We start from the raw sequence: 20123 nt of genomic DNA, 5'->3' as shown, positions 1-20123 counted from the left end.
TTAAATAGCAAAAAAAGACTCATATTTTCCTAAACTTCACATGATTTCGTTGTTTTTTTGGGTGCTCAAACAGAATAAACATGTTGTTATAATAGCACAAGCCCGAAGAGAAGGAACACGCGGATTTGCTAAGTTCATGTACAGAGAAAAGTAAAAGCATAATCCATCTCTTCCTTCATTCATCGTCTTCTTCATCGGTTACGAATTTACCAGTTCCAGGATTCACAGCAGCAATGAAGAAGAACACAACATTCAACAAAACCAGGGGCTCGATCTCATTAATCGGCACTCCCGTCTCGATATTCAACTGCGCCAACGCTCCTTTTCCTGTAATAATCTCTCCGATCAGCGAAAACGCAAACCCTAGCTGCGCCAATCTTCCGACGAACAGTTCATTTGCCTTCGTGAATCCGAACAACGGACCTTCAACAAAACAGAGCCGTTGTCAATATTTGAGTTATGGAGATTTAAATTGAAGAATGGAGTAAGTCGATTGTGGTGTAATTTACCTCCTTCTTTGAGACCTAGCGCCGATCTGAAGTTCTTTCCGGGAGGGATGACTGCACGTTCCAATCCGGTGGCGGGTTCTGGATCGTCGATGAATTTTCCACGGTCTCCTAGGGCTCCGATGGCTCCGAGAAGAGTGAATAAAATGAAGAAGAGAAGAAGAGGCTCCGCTTCGTAGATCGGAACTCCAGTTTCCAAGTTCAGTTGTGCGAGAATTCCCTTTCCGGTGATCGCTTCTCCCAATAGTGATGCCTGCAAATTTTACAACGTCATACATCTTTATAATGATTTTTACCATAATAAAATGAATATATATATATATGTATCTCTCTTTTATTAAAAGATTGAATTTTTTTTATTATTATTATTTTAATAGTTTTTCTTTTAAAATGGTTATGAACTTTATCTTTGTTCAAAATTTGTAATAAATATCATAAATATTTTATATTTAATTTTTAAATTTTATGAGATTTTAATTTTTAGTCATATGTTAGATAAATTTATGTATTTTAAATTAATTTTAAAAAATAAATTATAATCCGACAACCCAATCCAATCTAAATTTTAAGAGTTGTGTCGGGTTTGATACTTTATTTGGATCTTTTGGATGTCAACCCAATCAATTCGAATTTTTGAGGTCCAAAAAAACACTCTCAACCTTTATGTATAAATTTCAAAAACAAAAATTAATTTTTTTTAGTTTTCAAAATTTGGTTTGATTTTTTAATCATTGGTAAATGTAGATAATGAATGAAAAAATTTGGAGGTGGAAAAATCGTCTATAGACTAACTTTTCAAAAACAAAAAACAAAAACTGAATAGTTACCAAAGAAGTTTTAGTTTTTTTTAAAAAAAAAAAAAAGAAAGAAAAGAAAATTTCTTCTTTTGTTGTCTACTTTTTACCAATAGTTTAAAAATTCAAACCAAATTGCTTTTGAAAACTTATTTTTTTAAAAAAAAAAAAAAAAATTAGTTAAGAATTCAACTATTGTACTGAAAAATGCAAATTATTTAAGAAATAAGGAGGAAATAGACTTAATTTGCAAAAACCAAAAACAAAAAATGAAATTGTTACCAAACGGCCTTAAATTTCTTAAATTTTTTATTTCATTTTTAATAGATTCTAACAGAAGTGTCCCAACCTTCTTAAAATATGATAGGAGGTAGGAGATTTAAATCACAAATCTCGTGATCACCAACACTTATGTTAATTGAGTTATGCTCAATTTGGTGAAATATTACAATTTTCAATTTTCAATTTGTGGCTAATAAATTCTTAAAGTTTCATATTTTACATCTAATAAGAATACATCTATTAGATAACAAATTTGAAATTTTTGGTTTCATTGGATATAAACAAAATTTTTATCTAATGGATTAACTATTTAAAAACAATGAATATGTCAAAATCGATTAGACACAAATAAATTGAAATCTCAAAGTTTATATAATACTTAATAATTTATAATGATTTTGAACTTTGAATTTAAAAACAAATGATAAAAAAAATGTCTTTGAGAGTTGTTTTCAAATATAGAAAAATCAACAAAATATATATATATATATATATATTCACAAATCATAGTAAAATATCACAATCTATGTTGATAGATCGCAATAGACTATTATCTATATCTATATGTGTCTTAGTAGTCTATCACAGTCTATCGTAGTCTATCATAGATAAACTATAATATTTTGTTATATTTTGTGTCTTAGTAGCCTATCACGGTCTATCGCAATCTATCATAGTCTTTTACTATAATTTGAAAATATTTTAAGTAATTTTGTCATTAAAAATAATTTCTCATTATATTGTACAACATGTTCAAGTTTAAGTGAAGTGGAGAGCTTAACAACAATGATAATCAATACTTTATCTTATAAATACCATGCTCCACTAATCTATGCAAGATCATAACTTATAACAAACAAATATTTTGAGATATAATTTTATACATTCTCGATCATTAATCAAAATAGCTCTGCAACAGATCTAAAAGACATTGAATCTATAGGATAAATTATGACACAACCCTAATTAGTAATTTAGATCTCATTTGATAACTATTTTATTTTTTTATTTTTGAAAATTAAGTTTTTTTTTCTCCACTTTCTTACAATAATTTGTCTTTCTTAATTAAAAGATTGAATTCTTAGCCATATTTAAAAAAAACAAAACAAAACAAAACAAAAGTTTAAATCATTAATAAGTAGATAATAAAGAATAAATCTGGATGTAAAAATAGTATCTATAGATATAATTTGCAAAAACAACAAATTAAAAATTAAGCCCCGTTTCTTAACCGATTGATATTTTTTTAAATCTATGAAAATTGAGTTTATAGACACTACCTCCACCCCAAAAAATTGTTTTCTTTGTTATCTACATTTGTACCAATTGTTTAAAAAATGAAACTAAAAAAATAGTTTTTAAAAACTTGATTTTTTTTTAGAATTTAACAAAGAATTCAACCATTATACTTAAAATACAAATAATTGTAAGAAACTACGATGAAGAGGTTCCCCATCATCGTCTCCAATGGGAAAATTTACTCCATTGGAGAACCCGTTTCTCATTTTGTTTTTCATGTAAACTTTTTTTTGTTCCTAAAATTTCTTTTGGTTTAAACTTGGAGACTCTAATTGGATTTAGAATAAGTTAAATTAAAAATGATGTTAAATGTAAAAAATTAAATACTTAATAAATATATATAATATATTGAGTTTAAATTAAATAAAAAAAATCGCTTAATTTTGGGGGAAAAAAAAACAAAAAACAAATAGGTAGAAAAGACGATAAATTGTAGATCCATAAACTTTCGTTTTGAAAAAAGAAAAAAGAAAAAGGAACTGACAGCAAAGCCGATCATGGCAACACGGCCGACGAAGAGTTCATTCTGCTTAGTGAAACCAATGCCACCGGAAGTCCCGAAAATGCCGTCTTCAACCTTCTGCTTCGGCTTCGAAACCTAAAATTCAAATAAAATCAATAATTAAATTCCATCAATTCAATTCCTCTCAGAAAAATAACAATAAGAAGAAGAAATTAACGAAATAATTACCTTCTTGGGCGGCGCTTTGGTTCTGGATTTAAACACGGCAAGAGTGGTGAATCCACGCGCCGGCAAAGAAACAGAGTGGGAAGGCAGGGGATTAAAAAAGAGGCGACTAAATTGGGCGTTAGGTCTAAGCCTTAATTCTCTCTTAACACCCACGCCATGGCCGACGCACACACCAGAAGTAAGTAACATGGTTTGAGCCGCCATGGAAATGGGAAATGAAAAATGGCAAAGTGCTCTAAGCTTTTTCTTTAGCAGAGTGTATGTTTAATTCATGGATGGGTTTTAAAGAAGAAGAGAGGGATTTAGAGTGTATGGTGGAAGAGAAGGGAAGGGGAGACTGTACGTGTGGATTTGGTGGGAGAGTTTAAGGATCGGCGGATAGAGTGACACGTCGTCGTTTAATTTCTGTGATGCTGAATTGATGGATTATTGGTTTCTTCTTTTCCAGTACAGTCCCCTGTGTTGGGTTTTGTCCTAAACCTTAACAACTGGTTCATTTATGCCCACTGCCAATTCATTGTTTTTGTTTTTTTTTTTTTATTTATTTATTAATTAAATTAATTCACATGTCTACCATGTATGCTTCTATTCCTTGTTTGTCTTTACCTCTTCGTAAATATTATTTTGTATTCCCTAATCAGTTACACTCAATACTATTTCAAAACTCTCATTTGCTAATAAATCAATCAAAATCAATAAATATTGGTTTGGTTTGGTTTTTTAGTGTAAAATTGAACATATTGGTTCGCATTTAGAAAAAACTAAAAAGTATTGGTTCGGAACGAATTTTGATTGGAAAAATTGAGCAAAACCGAACCGAACCGATGGTATATACATACCTTAAAAAAAAAACTCTAACATTAGGCCTCTTGTAGTGTTTTAATTATTATGGTGCATATATATTTATTGTTTAGAAGAAAAAAAAAACTAATTATTATGGAGTATTTATGTTTTTTATTTAGCGAGTGACAAGAAAATAAAAATAAAAATGCCCAATTTCAATCTAAAAAAAATGAACCCAATTTTGATTTTAAATTTACAAAAATGACCAATTCAAGAAAAAAAATGGAAACAAAAATAAAAATTTGAAAGAAAAAATAAAATGTCAAAAATCAAAAACCAAATCGAGAATATATCAAACCAAATAAAAACCAATCCATTGACTTTTTCTTTAGTAGACATCAGTTTGGATCTCTTCTTTATAAGACCGATTGGTTTGGATTGGTTATTGGTTGATCACAAAACCGAAGACACAATCACCCCTATCTCAAATGACATGGTATTTGTGCTATCAACCACAAAATTAGAGTTTCAATTCCCCTCACCTCACACGTTCTCCGAAAAAAATGCATTTCAACATTTAATACCAAACATAGTACACGAATTCTATAAATAGCAATTTATTTATTTGATTTGGAATATCTCATTTAAATTTGAAGAGTTATTTCATTTTTTTCTTTTGATCTCGAGTTTAAGTTGAGAGCAAACACCCCAATGTTCTATCCGATATGAGTAGTTCAAGGTTACTATTCTAATACAATTAGTTGATGTATCATGATAAGAATCATTGTAGTCCGCTAACAACCGATGTAGAACAAATAGCTGTCTTCAAAACAAGATTTGTCAGAAATGTGTCTCCACTACTAGTTGATTTTTCCAACAAGATTTTGAAGTTTATATAAGTTCGTGATTATTTCAACTTTTAATCTTTATTATTTCATCTCATTTACTTTTAAAAATTATTGTTATATTTTTACCAGATAATTATTTGTATCTAGTTGAATTGTAATCAATCTGCTATTATTATTTGATTCTTTTTATCTTCTGTAATTTCTAAACAACACGTATTATCTTTGAGAATGGTTTAAAAATACAATATTCATTCTTGGTGTAAAATAATTTTTAAAATTCACATTTAAAAAGAGACAAATAATTCATTAGACCAAGATTTTACGGTAGGATGAAATATCACTTTATGTTATCAAATTCATTTGTTCTAAAAAAAAGAGAGAGAGAGAGAGATATACACAAAATTCATTTGAAGATGATGTCATTTTTGTGTGGATGTTTCCAGAAGATTCCAATCACACAGATTCCGAAGATTCGTTTAAAAGGAACTATACCAAGTGGGAGCGGCTCAGCACGCACCTATGCTGTCAGTGAAGTAGACAGACAGGGACTGGGCCAGAACTCAGTCCATATATTTAATGGGCCTTTTGGGGCACCAAAAGCCCAACAACGCAGAACCTTAACGGCCCATTACCAAAGAGGTTTATGTCAACAAAGATTTAGATAGACATTTGTAAAATGTCGCTCTAATTTTGATATATGTTCCATAACTAGATTGTTTTCATAATTTTAAAACAAATTTAACCTTATGGTTAATTCTCTCTCTTATTAATTTTTCATGTTATTTCTCATTAAATATTATTCAAAAAATGGGACAGAATTAAAGGGTATGACTTTTTTCGGGTTAATTGGAAAGGTAAGGAAGTCTTTAAAAGAAATTAGAAGAAAAGTGTAGTTTAAAAAAAAAAAAAATTAAGAAAATGGGGTTGATTTTTTGTCCTTTCGTGGAATGCGTCTCTTAACAGAGATGTACTCATCCTAATTATTTTTAGTGTTGAAATGACATAATATTTTTTTTGAAAAAATACATTTTTATCCATGAATTTTTTCAAAATTTTTATATTTGTATAATGTGATAATTTTATCCTTAAGATTTCAATTTTACTTCAATTTAGTCTTTAAGTTTCAATATTTACACTTTTAACCTCGATTTTTTCACTAAATATTCATGTTTAATCTTTGACATAAATGTCAATAAATTAATTTCAATGGTGATGAGAAATATAACTTAAAATTAATTATACTTATTCTAAATAAAGTGATAGGCATTAGTACTAAAGATGGAAAGTGAGTAAAAATTGAAGTTAAGATTCTAGACTATAGTTTCCATCAAAATTATCAAGATTTTGGATTAGATGCTCCAAGTCCAAGGTCATCTTATTGGTATAAACATGTACTTTTTATAATTAACAAAGATTTTGGTTTTCCGTAGGGAATTTTTTCCCGTTATTTTTCTTTATTGTAAAATGTCAATTAGTTTAAATCATTAATGTGAGTAAATTTTATTAAATAATTAACTTTATCACTAAATTGTTTGTTATGATTAGTTTTATATGACAATTTAAATTTAAAAATAAATTACTCAAATTTTGGCCTAAAAAAGTTAATTAATTTTTTTAGTAGAAAGAAATAAATGTAAATCAAACTATTCACATATATAATCCAAATTTAAACATATTCATTATTTTTTCCAATAAATAATCAAATTTGAAATTTAAATGTAATATTTATATAATAATAATAATAACGTAACATTAGATAACTATACTAAATAAATATGTAAAAGCTAATTGGGCGGGGACGAGGAACGGGGTGGGTCTGGGGTTGGGGGTGGGGATGGGGAATTTTTTTTCCCACTCCCTCCCCCATTCCCCGCCTAATCGAGGAATCGGGGCGAGGCCGCACAGAGCCCCGTCCCCATAGAAAAATTGATCATCTCTAGTTAAAAGTGTAAAGACTAAATCGAAGCAAAATTGAAATCTTAAGGATAAAGTTGTACATTATAAAATTTAGAGATCAAAATTGAATGGCTAAAAATATAAATATTTTTTAAAAAATACATTTTTATCCATATTTTTTTTTTTTAGAAAAAGAAAAAAAATGTATTTAAAAAAAATAAGATCGTGTCATTTCAATACTAAAAATAATTAGTTTAAACTTTAAAGGAATTAAATTAAATTTAAAAAAAAAAAATGACAGAAGGATAACGGAAGTTTAAGAGAGAGAGATATCCTTTTTTCTAATTTCTTTTAAAAACTTCCTTACCTTTCCAATTAACCCAGTTTTTTGGAATAATCATTAATTAATATATATATTGTAATTAATGTTTTGGGTTTTTATTTAATTATTATTATTTTATCCTTGAACTAATATGGGATATATCACATAATTTTAGTAATTTGTTAGGACAACTCTACCGTCCAAATGATCGGCTGTTTCTTCGATATTTCATTATATGTCATATTTATAATTTTACATTATTTCACTAAAGATAACTCCAGTGTTCCTATTTATTTTAGTAGCTTTTGCACCTATCACTGTGGTCTCCAGGAAGCTTCACACGAACCATCTTCGTATTGCACCAGAACATTACATAACACACTGGTGTATATCATAATTAAATACCGTTCTTAATCATAAAATACCCACTACGCTTAAAAGAAAAAACAGATGAAATAACATTATAATGAATGAATAGCCGCATAATCTTTACACGAATAACTTAGATCAATAATTGTATCTTAGCCCATATACATTTAAAAATTATGTATAATTCGTAAATACCAATATATATAACAGTATCACGAACAAATATCCACATGTACTTTAGACGAATATATTAAATGTGTATTAGCCAAAATTCAATTCAAAATTCTGTAAAATCATAAATATACTGACTGATATATGAAATATAAGTCTCGATTTCAAGCTACCATTTACAGAAAACATATCAATACACTATTTATACATCATATTATATGCTTAATATACTACTTGTTACTGCATCAAATCATTATACAAATCATAACTGCTATACACATTAGTATATGTCAAAATAACATACTAACATATATACACAGAATTACCACTTTTTTAGGGTTAAAAAACCCCCACTTTTCTCCATTTTTTCAGATGGAAGACGGTGGAAATAAGGTAGGGGTGAATATGACTTTTGGGCTTCACTTTTATGAAATATATTAGCCCATTAGGCTATTCATGAAATATACAGTGACTTTATGCTATTAGTGTAAAAAGCCCTTATTTTAATTTGGGAAAATATGATGGATAGCTAATGAAAAGGGTTTAGTACATATATTGCCTAAATAAATACATCTAATTATACAATTATTCTAATTTTTTCTAATTCCTATCCCAATAATTTAATAGTATATTATTTTACACAAAAGTCTGACTCAATTTACTTTTTCAGTTCTCTTTATTATTTATGTTGTTTATTATTATAATTAAAAGAAGTATATAAGGGAAGTTTCTCGCGGTACAAATTTCGCAAATTAATTTTTTTTTCAAGATCTACATAGGTAAGAATAATTTATGAAAAAATCTAAAAATTATTGTCCTTGATAAATATAAGTAATATTCAACAAGAAGCTTGGAAGAAGAAAACAATGTATATTTGATTAAAAAAAATATACTAAAAATATGTTCGGATATCAATTGATGATGTTGACAATTAAAATGCGAAAGCAATTAGGATCTTTAACACTCTAACTACATTAATTTTAGATTACAAGCATATTAGGTTTGAAATTTCATTTAGGATTTCAGAAACAATACTTTTGAAGAATCCTCCAATTAGTTTCAATCTACAACTCGATTCTTCTCTCCAATGTTTGTAGAGCACTATGAGATCTTTCCTATTATCATCTTGGTCCTTAGATTGGATGGTAAAATCCAAAACGAGAATGAATTTTAGGAAATTTTGGAGAAATTTTTAGTGATCGGTGAAGAACTTGAGAGAACAATTATTTCTTCAAGAATTCAAATCGCACGAACCCTCTCATCTGAATAAACTTGTGTTTTTATTCTAATTTTACATGCAGTCCCATTGCATAATTAAATGACACCAAACACATAAAATCTAAGTGGGATTATAAGTGGAGAAAACAGGGCAAAACCACTTTCTCTTATTTAAAAGTAATTTTCAATTTTAATAAGCATTTTTTTCACAAAAACACATATTTAAAATGTGAAAATCAATTTTCAATTTTAATTTCATAAAATCAAAATTTTATTTTCAATAAAATTAATTCAACAAATTAATTTTAAATGATTAACTAAAGAATTTAATTAATCAAAATAATTTAATATCAAATATTAAATTAATTAAAAAATCTATCCAAAAACATGAATCCTTATTCATGTATATGATATTTAAATATTTTTAATTTTCCAATTTGTTTAATTCGATAACTAAACGTTTAATTATATCGCATATAATTAATAATTTTGTAAATCGAATTTGAACGCTTCAAAAACTCTCATCACACTATTCTAAGGTTTAGTCCGTTTATGAACTAGTAGGGGACCTAATGGGCCTATAGATCATGAGCTCCAAGGATCATATATTAATTGTCTAAACTGTTTTAACCGAATTAACCGACATTCGTTAACTATCGGATCATTCCACTAAAACCCAGTAGTTGCACTCTCCTCATTGTAGATATATTTTTGTCCACTTGATTTAACCACATTAGTAAATCAATCATTCACAAGTTGTTTGTATTTACAACTGAGTCAAAATTACCGTTCTACCCCTATAATACATCTTGGTTCTTAAGTCTCAATTGATCCACTAACGAACAATTGATTTGTGGTCTTACTTCAAGACTAGGAGTCAGTAAAGGGAATAACTTACCTACTAAGGGTGGTCATTCAAACCGCAAAAACCAAACCGTTTCTAAAAACCGAACCGAAAACTCAGTGAAACAAAAAAATGTGGTTCAGTCCGATTTGAAGAAATTTTGAAATCGAATTAATTTGGTTCGGTTCGGTTTCATTTTCAAAACTGAATTTGAAACCGAATCAAACCGTTTTTAACTAATATATATATATATATATATATATCTAAAACCGAATTTTAAACCGAAATGTTTTTAATTTAAAGAACAAAATTGAATTTAAAACGAACCATTTTAAATTAAAAAAATATAATATAATTTTTTTAAAAAATACCAAAATCGAATTTAATACCGAACAGAATTGCATATATGCGGTTCGGTTCAGTTCAATTTGAACCAATAAATAGGTTCGATTTCACATATTAGAGAATTCGATTAAGTTCGGTTTGACCATCAAACCAAACCGAGCCGAACTATTTCCACCCTTACTATCTACTAACCCTGAAATCGGTTAAGAGTGAATTCCATATTGTAGGACTATGTCCCCAACTATTTACTCGACCTCACCCCTAAATGAGAGGCTTATTGAGCCGATGTTGTTGAGCCACTCTCATCCATGCAGATTAAAGGATAATCCCGACTAAACAAGAGTTCATAGTTAGTTCGAGATTAATATCGAGTTACCTTAGATCATCGAATTGAAATAGTCGGTTTTAACGGTAAATGGTATTATAAAGAAAAGTGATTATTTCGTGGTCTAATATTATACAAACATCTTTTGCAAATAATCCCCTCACTCGCATGTCTCTACATGAATGATTTCAGGACCACATCGTTTGTATCAAATATAAAGTGGGCCGCATCCATAGTGTCCCCCAAGATAAGATATCCAACCCTATTTTTATACTTATAGACTGTTTTGGCTATATACTTAAACTTGATCCACCATAGCCAGATGTTCGTTACTTTATTGGATTTAGGCTTTAACATGTACAATTTACATATTCTTTAATACTTACAAACTGCGAGTTTTAAGACATACAACCCAACAATAGGTGTATCTTGGGATGCACAAAGAATTATTGTAAAATTATATCATTTTAAAACTTATGGACTAAATTGAAACAAAACTAAAAAATTAAGGACTAAGGCCTTGTTTGGTTCATTCTATTTTTGTTTTTTTATTTTGAAAATTAAGTTTATTTTCTTCCCATTTCTTACAATGAGTTGCATCTTTGTTGAGTATAATGGTTGAATTCTTAGCCAAAATTTGAGGGAAAAAATAATTTTTAAAAGCCATTTTTTCTAGTTTTAAAATTTGGCTTAGTTTTGAAATAATTGGTAAAAGAGAGATAACAAATGAAGAAATTTGGAAGTGAGAGTAGTGTCTATAAGCTTAATTTTCTAAAACAAAAAACCAAATGATTACGAAACAAGGTCTAAATGTAACACTTTGAAACGTTGGGACCAAATAGAAAATGAATTCAAAACCTAAAGACATAAATGTATTTTTTATTATTGATTTTTTATTTTTTTTCTTAATTATAAGTTTAGTCTCTTAACTTTGAGGTTTGTATCTATCAAATACTTAAATTTTAAAAGTATCTAACACATCTTTGAACTTTTAATTTTGTATTAAATAGGTCATTGAACTTTAAAAATTGTTTAATAAGTCCTACATCTTTCAATTTTGTGTCTAATAGATCTCTATATTTTTCAACTTTCTATTTAATAGGTCTTAAATGTATTCAATATCTTTTAATATTTAAAAATTTTCTAAATAAAATACTGAACGTTTAGGATTCCAAATTTAAATTTATATCTCATAGATTTTTCATTTAAAAAAAAAAATCAAATACTAATAGACTCATCAAACAGAAAGTTGAAATTAGTTAAAAGGTACATACGTCTTTAAACTTTCAAGAACATGCTATATACAAACTCGAAAGTTCAAAAGTATATTAAACACTTTTAAAAGTTAAGAAACCAAAAAACACATGTCTCAAATTCGACTTAATTTGCAATTTTACAATAGAATTTTTTTTTTTTGAAAGAAATCATAAAAAGTATTGGTCCCTTGACTTTATAGCAACATCAATGATTTGGATGTAAATGAAAAAGATTGAAGCAACTTTCAATAATTGGTATGCAAGGACCTTATGGCTCCATCCTCCCATATTGCTCTTCATATGGTGAATCTTCTGTTGTCTCTTGCCCCCCTATTCCTAGCCCTCTTGCTCTTCTTTTTTTGCCTATATATATATAATTATTATTCTTGGAGAACAAATATCTTGCAAGGAATTATTGATCTCTAAAGAAAGAGATATCATAATTCATTGGGTACATATTGAGAAGAAAAGTCCTATTGATTATGATCTAGAGAAAAAAATATAACAAATTAAATCGATACATTTTAGAGAAATTTTCACAGATAAAAAACTGTCAACCTATTTATAGAAATAGCAGGAAAAAAAACATCCATAGATATTGATAGATTTCTATCAACCTCAATCAATGATAGATTTGTATAAATTTCTATCACTGATAGTATCAATGATAGACATCTATCGGTTTTTATCATTGATAGATACTGACAGACTTCTATCAGTCTCTGATAATAACAAACTTCTATCAGTTTCTATAACCGATAGACTTTTATGAGTGTGTTCTATCACTGGTAGATGTATGTGATAGACATTGGTAATAATGTCTATCCCAAGTATAATTAAAATTTGCTATTTACGTAAATATTTTTCTCTTATTTTTTTATTTTTTAAAATCCCTTAAATTTTATTTAAAAAATTATATTAAATCAGATTCACATTTACACGGAAATTAGGAAGAAGTGGAAAAGATTTTCTTACCATCCCCTCCCCCAATATATATATATATTGAGATTTATTGAAAGTCTATAGACATTAAATTGAACAAGTCTCGAAGTAGAATTAAAATGGTATTTCAACAACAAAAGGTTTCAAAAACCTAATACGTTACTGTTTTATTTAAAGTTTTCTCTATCTCACTCTTTTTTTTTTTCTAATCCCAACAAAAATGGAAAAAAAAAAAAAAAGAAAAGAAATTGATATAAAGGAAACCTAATTCAATATTGAGTGCCTTGGTATATTCATTATTGAAGCAAATATTATATGAATGTGACCCACTGCCTGTATAAATAGACCCAAAACCTTTCCTTTGATTTTTTTTTTTTAAATTACTTTTCTACCTAAATAGCTTATTATTTTATTCCCATACAATCCACAAGTCAGAAAATAACTTCAACTCAAAGCAAACTGTATCCATAATCTCAGTTGCACTTTTATTTTGCATCCGCAATACAGAGTTTTTTTTGCCTTTAAAAAAAAGAAGAAGAAAAAAAAGAGGAACTAAAAAAGAGAGAGATTAAATGGTAATTAAATAAGAGAAAGATGCAGATTAAAAGCCAAATTAAAAATTGGAATTGAGTGTTACATCATTAAATTAGTCACAAAAAAATATTTGTTTGTATTAATAATGATAAAATGGAAATTATGAAACTTTGATTTGATATTAAAAAATATATTGGATTAAATTATAGATTATATTCAGAAATTTTAAAAGTTTCAATAACACATTTTTTAACTAAAAAAAATGTTTGAAAATATCCTACCGTTAAAAGTTTAGATGAAAATTGTTAATACTTTGTTTAAAAGATACTTATGAATTTTCAGAAATTGTATTAATACCATTAAACTAAAAGAAAGAAGTTAAAACATACCAAATTACATTAATATCTTTAAAAAATGTCCTTTTTTTTAGTATGGGACGAACTCGTTTATTTACAATCTATCACTTCCTCGTCCAATTATATATATGTGTATACTTGTGTATGAGTTGTTTTCAAATTAGTTCTTTTCCAACTTAAGAGAACTTCAAAATAATTGACTTTTTTAGTGTTAAAATTTCTTTGGATACAACCTAATTTGCATGCATCTTCATGCATTCTCTTCAATCACAAATGAAAAAAAATATTATTAAAAAAAGTTGCCATGAGATAATTTATGATTGGACAGTTGGATAAACTACACAAAGATGAGTGCAGCCCGGAATGCACTCAAATATTTTTCTTTTTATATATTTACATTTGGGCATATATTCGGAGCTGAGAGAGATCCTCCTATTTCTTTAATGTTATGATATTTAATAAGAGAAAAAATAAAGAGAGACGATGGAAGTTTTAGAGATCGATGAATGAAATAACGCAATAAAGAAAGGTATTGAAATAAATGAAGAAAAAAAGATGAGAAATGGAAAAATGTTGTCCTATATTGAAGTGGATGAGAGAGAGAAAAACGTAAGAGGAAGACGATCTACAAGGTGCAAATAATCGTTTTTATACGTATACTAAAAGTAAGTTTTAAATATATATATTTTTTTAAAGATTAAAGATAATAATGAAGCTTTTAAAGTTATACGTATTTTTCAAACAGAGTACCAACCATTTTAATCTAATTTTTTTTTTTTAAAAAAAAAAAGTTGTTGAAAATTTTCAAAGTCATATTTAAAAATAAAGATAATGTTGAGGGGTGTTTTGTGTAATTTAGCCAAAATATTCTAATGAAGAAATAGGACTGATAAGCTGTGGATAAGTTAGTTGGAGAGAAACTATTGGGCCTCTGAGATGGTGACAGAGTGGTATCCTACTATCCTTTGATTTTTTTTTTCTTTTTCCTAATATACATTTTACAAATAATGAATTTTCAAAATATTATGTATTTTACTTTTTTTTACTACACAAAATTCTAAAATGCAAGTGCTGATTTAAAATTACTTTGAAATCAAAATCCCGTCTTAATAACTTTTTAGATTGCTTTCCATAAGTTGATAACAATTTTCTCTTATATTTAAATTATAGTTTTCGTATTTCTTAAAGGAACAGTTGAATAATTTAGCCAATCCTAAAAATGAAAACAAATTTTTTAAAACTATTTTTTATTTTGAAATAACGACTTGATTTTTTAAAACAACAATATAAAGTGAATAACAAAATAAATAAATTTGTAGGTGAAATTAGTGTTTATAAACTTAATTTTTAAAGACAAAAAACGAAAGGACCACTTGCACATATGGCAAAACATAAAATGAAAATAAAATCCATAGCCCAACAACTTAAGGTTTGCAGGATGACAAAAGTAACAAGCCCAACCCAAGAAAAATAATCGGATGATCAAAATGTCCTCATGGTTAAAAATGCATGATTGTTCAATTGTCCTTTGATTATCACCTAATTACCAATAATACCGATTGCTATCTAATTACTATATGATCGTTATCTTATGCTGATTGCCAATGATAATATTTGCTATCTAATTATTGTTTGATTGCTATTAATATTGATTATTATTTGATTGTAGATTATAGTGATTGTTATCTAACGACCTTAACTTTTTTGCCAATTTGATAATGGTTGCTATTTTATATTAATTATTGATGATACTGATTTACTATCTATTATTGTCTAATTGTTATTTTATATTGATTGTTATCTGATTGCCAATAATATTAACTGTTGTCTGATTATTATATGATACTAAAATTACTTATAACTCAAATTGATATGTAAATATATTAGTTTACTAATATATGAAACATAAACATACCATACCACTACCATACTATTCAAAACAACATAATATAATCGACATAAAACTATTTATGACTGACCTTGCTATTTGATATTGAACAATTTTTTTTTATTTCCATCTTATTGTCATTTAATAGTTATTGTATACTAAATACTTTGTGATTGTTATCTGATTTTTATTTGATGGTAAATATGTAACAACTTGACATTTTCTAAAACATACCTTGGGCATTAATATAGATGTAGAGTTCAGAATACTAGCTAGAGATGGAATCCAACATTTAAATAACATCGTTCAAATGCTTCCACCACATCCTTCTCAACATCATTGTTATTTGATTTCTATTTGATACTTACTATTATTTTATGTTAAGTGTTATCTAAATATCAATTATTATCTGATTGTTGCTTGATTACTAATTGTTATTTGATAATGATTACTATTTGATACTTATTGCTATCAAATTACTATCTTATTGTTATATTGTATTGATTGTTAATCATGTTGATTTTCTATCTATTATTGTCTAATTGTGATTGGATTGCCAATGATACCGATTGTTATGCGATAATTGTTTAATTACTATTTGATATTGATTGTTAATAATATCAATTGTTATTTAGTTGATGTCTGATTACTATCTTTTACAAATTGTCGGTGATACTAATTGCTATATGATTTCTTATTGATTACTATCTGATATATATTCTTAATTATACTAAATACTTTTGATAATGTTTGTTATTTGATTGCTATTCGATTGTTGATTGTCAATTATATTTATTTTGTATCTGATTACTGTTTGATTGTTATTTGACATCGATTGCTATCTAATTTTCAATAATATTGATTTCTATCTGATTGATGTTTGGATACTATCTAAATTTTTTATCATATTTTAACAATTTTATAATTATCAGATATTTGATTACTATCTATTTGGCTATTTGAACTTCATACTTTGGTTTAATAACAGGAATGGGGATGATTGAAGAGGATCTTCCGTAGGGTTAATCAATGGAGTCTACATTCTTCGGAGGAAGAGTCCTCCTGGCGATGAGAGATCGGCTGATGTGAAATCTAAAATATTATTTTAAAATTGCCATCCATTACAATTTTTCAAAACAAAAATAAACAAAATAAGACGTTAATTTTAAGTTTTTAATTTTTGAAAATAAAATTTATAAATGTTACTTATACGTGTAATTTTCTTTATTTACTTTCTATAGAATATTTTAAAAAATTCAATCCAAGTTTCAAATCCTAAAAAAAATTGTGTTTAGCCAAGTGATTTTAAGATCACCCCATCTATGTTACATCATAAGGGAATTTTTCTCTACTTCCCTCAATCTTCACTTTACGCCACACCGACTCCCTTTTGTCACAAGGCTCGAGTGAAATACATACATTATTTTGATCTTTTTCGACAAAATTATCACGTAGTGAATCAACAAAGCCTTTCGGATGTTGAGAACAAAAAAGAATTGCACAACAAACTGTCTTAAGCTTATATAATAGCTAAACTACATCTACGAAAATAAAGGAGAAAAAATAGCAACCCACTCTTACTACAATTCAGCAAGGTGGAAACAGAAAGCTAAAAATATAAAACTGTTATAACAAAAAACCTTTCATTCTCTCCCTTAAACTAAATGCTCAGAAGCAATTAGTTTTCCTCTGAAAATTCACATACTCCCAGCAACCTTCGAAGCTTCTGAAAAACTTCTAACTTTAAGGGTTTGGTCATAATGTCTGCCACTTGATCTTGGCTTCCACAATGAACCAATTCAGCTACACCATCTTTTGTAAGATTTCTTAGAAAATGAAACCTCACATCAATATGCTTGCTTCGACCGTGCATAACTGGATTTTTTGACAGCTTGATGGTTGAACTATTGTCACACAATATGGTAATGCAACTTTCATCTGGATGGCCCAACTTCTTCAAAATTTTCCTCACCCAAACTCTTTGACAAGCACAAATTGCAGCAGCTACAAACTCAGCTTCTGTAGTTGATAAGGTCACAATAGGTTGTATTTTTGAACACCACGAAACAGCACCTGAACTCATTAAAAATACATACCCAGATGTACTTTTTCGATCTTCCAAATCTCCAGCATAGTCACTATCTGTATATGCCAATAATCCAGCATTTCCTCCTTTTATGTAATGAATTCCATAGTTCACAGTCCCTTTTAAGTACCGAAGTATTCTTTTAGCTGCTTGAAGATGATCTTCCATTGGTTTTTCCATGTACCTACTTATAAGGCAAGTAGCAAACATCATATCGGGTCTTGTGGCAGTAAGATACATTAAACTTCCCACCAATTTTTTGTAATATGTATCATCAACAGGGACCCCATTTCCAGCTTTACTCAATTTGGAACTAGGAACAATTGGGCTGTTCACAGAGTTACTTTCCAGCATGCCAAACCTTTTCAAAACCTCCAATGCATATTTTCTTTGACATATAAAAAATCCAGAAGACTGTTGTAACACCTCAATCCCAAGAAAGAATCGCATTTTTCCCAAATCGGTCATATCGAATTCACGCAACATGGAATTTTTAAAATCAATCATCATAGTTTCATCATCACCAGTAAAAATTAAATCATCAACATACACACTTACAATGATAATTTTTCCTTCCAAACTTCTCTTGGTGAATAATGTTTGTTCGCTATCGCACCTTTGAAATCCTTCATTGATGAAATGTGTTTCAATTCGACTAAACCAAGCACGTGGAGCTTGTTTTAATCCGTATAAAGCTTTGTGCACTAGGGATATCAACTGATCCATTGTATTTTGAAGATGCTATACAGGATGGAAATTGGAGGCTGGCCATGGACAATGAAATCAGATCCATTGAAAAGAACAAAACGTGGACACTTGTTGAACTACCAATTGGAGCTAAAAGGATTGGAGTAAAGTGGGTCTACAAAACCAAATACAATGAGCACGGAAAAATTGATAAGTACAAGGCTCGATTGGTTGCTAAAGGCTACTCTCAACAATATGGAGTAGACTACACAGAAGTTTTTGCACCAGTGGCAAGGATGGATACAGTAAGAATGATTATTGCTCTAGCTGCACAAAAGGATTGGAATATTTTTCAGCTTGATGTTAAGTCAGCTTTTCTCCATGGTGAGTTAACTGAAGATGTTTATGTAGAGCAACCAAAAGGGTATCAAAAGAAGGGTAATGAGCACTTAGTTTACAAATTCTCTACGAAGAGCTTGTAGATGAGACCTCTTGACCCTTGCATTGCCTTCAAACTTTTTCTTCATTGCATTCCATATTTCTTTAGAAGTGTTCTTCTTGAGAATGGTTTCTAAAACTGTACGATCAATGGCTTGAAAGAGATAATTCTTTACTTTCAAGTCTTTCAGCTTCATCTCATCATTTTTCTTTTGCTGGGCTTCTGTTTGCAACAATTCGCTAGCTGGTTCAACATATCCAGGTTCGACCAACTCCCAGTATTCCTTGGATCGAAGGAAGTTTTCCATCAACATGCTCCAATGATCATAATGACCATCGAAACGTGGAATTTTCGGCTGTACAAAACTTCCTTCATTCTTATTTCCTTCCGTAGTCATTTTGCTGCAGAGTTTCAAAGACTGTTGCTTTGAAAAATCAAAACCACCTTGGCTCTGATACCAGAATGTTGAGAACAAAAAAGAATTGCACAACAAACTGTCTTTTATTGATAATGCTGTTAAGCTTAAATAGTAGCTAAACTACATCCACGAAAATAAAGGAGAAAAAATAGCAACCCACTCTTACTACAATTCAGCAAGCTGGAAACAGAAAGCTAAAAATAGAAAACTGTTATAACAAAAAACCTTTCATCGGATAAGTGTATGAACATCTATTAATCCATATCATGAGTCTACTTATTACAAAAGATGATCATTAGGTAGAGAATCAAACTTCTAACTTTAATTATACAAATTTTAAGTCAGTTGAACTATAGGATAAACACAACCAGGTATATAGAAATATAATTAATTAAGTATTAGATAAATATCAACTATATCCTTAAACTTAATGAGTCGCAACAGTAAATTGGTTTTAAACTAATAGTTGTACCAATTAAAATCTTAAACTTTCATAGTTAAACCAATTTAGACCATCTCTTTTTGTTTTACAATATGTGGGTTTGGAGAATTGAATTTCTAATTTCATAGTTGGTTGTAACATATGTTAATTATTTATGCGCGTTTTGACATACTATCTGATATTGATGTGTTAATTTCGGAAGTAGGGGTGTTCAAAAAACTTGATGACCCGAAAGAATCGATTAACCCAACCCAACCCATACAATTTGGGTTGGGTTATCAACTCATTTGGGTTAGGTTGGGTTCAAATAAATGAAATTTTTATGGGTTAAGTTGGTTCATGGGTTTACCTAAAATGATCCGAACCAACTCGTACTTATTAT

At 28.6% G+C, this 20123-nt stretch overlaps 1 protein-coding gene across 1 annotated transcript; it reads right to left on the bottom strand.

Annotated features, from left to right (window-relative positions):
* NPQ4 (Chlorophyll A-B binding family protein) lies at positions 1 to 3822 on the bottom strand. The gene is made up of 4 exons (XM_039029215.2): positions 3573 to 3822; positions 3366 to 3479; positions 510 to 759; positions 1 to 423 (listed from the first exon to the last, which is right to left on the bottom strand). The coding sequence occupies exons 1-4, from the start codon at positions 3774 to 3776 to the stop codon at positions 176 to 178; spliced, it is 816 nt and encodes a 271-aa protein (XP_038885143.1). The 5' UTR covers positions 3777 to 3822; the 3' UTR covers positions 1 to 175.
* Positions 3823 to 20123: the final 16301 nt, after the last annotated feature.

This window comes from Benincasa hispida, chromosome 4 (genome assembly GCF_027475165.1).
Source record: "Benincasa hispida cultivar pf3 chromosome 4, pf3_genome.v1.1, whole genome shotgun sequence".
Lineage (NCBI taxonomy): Eukaryota > Viridiplantae > Streptophyta > Magnoliopsida > Cucurbitales > Cucurbitaceae > Benincasa > Benincasa hispida.
This window is presented reverse-complemented; position numbering and strand designations above follow the sequence as displayed.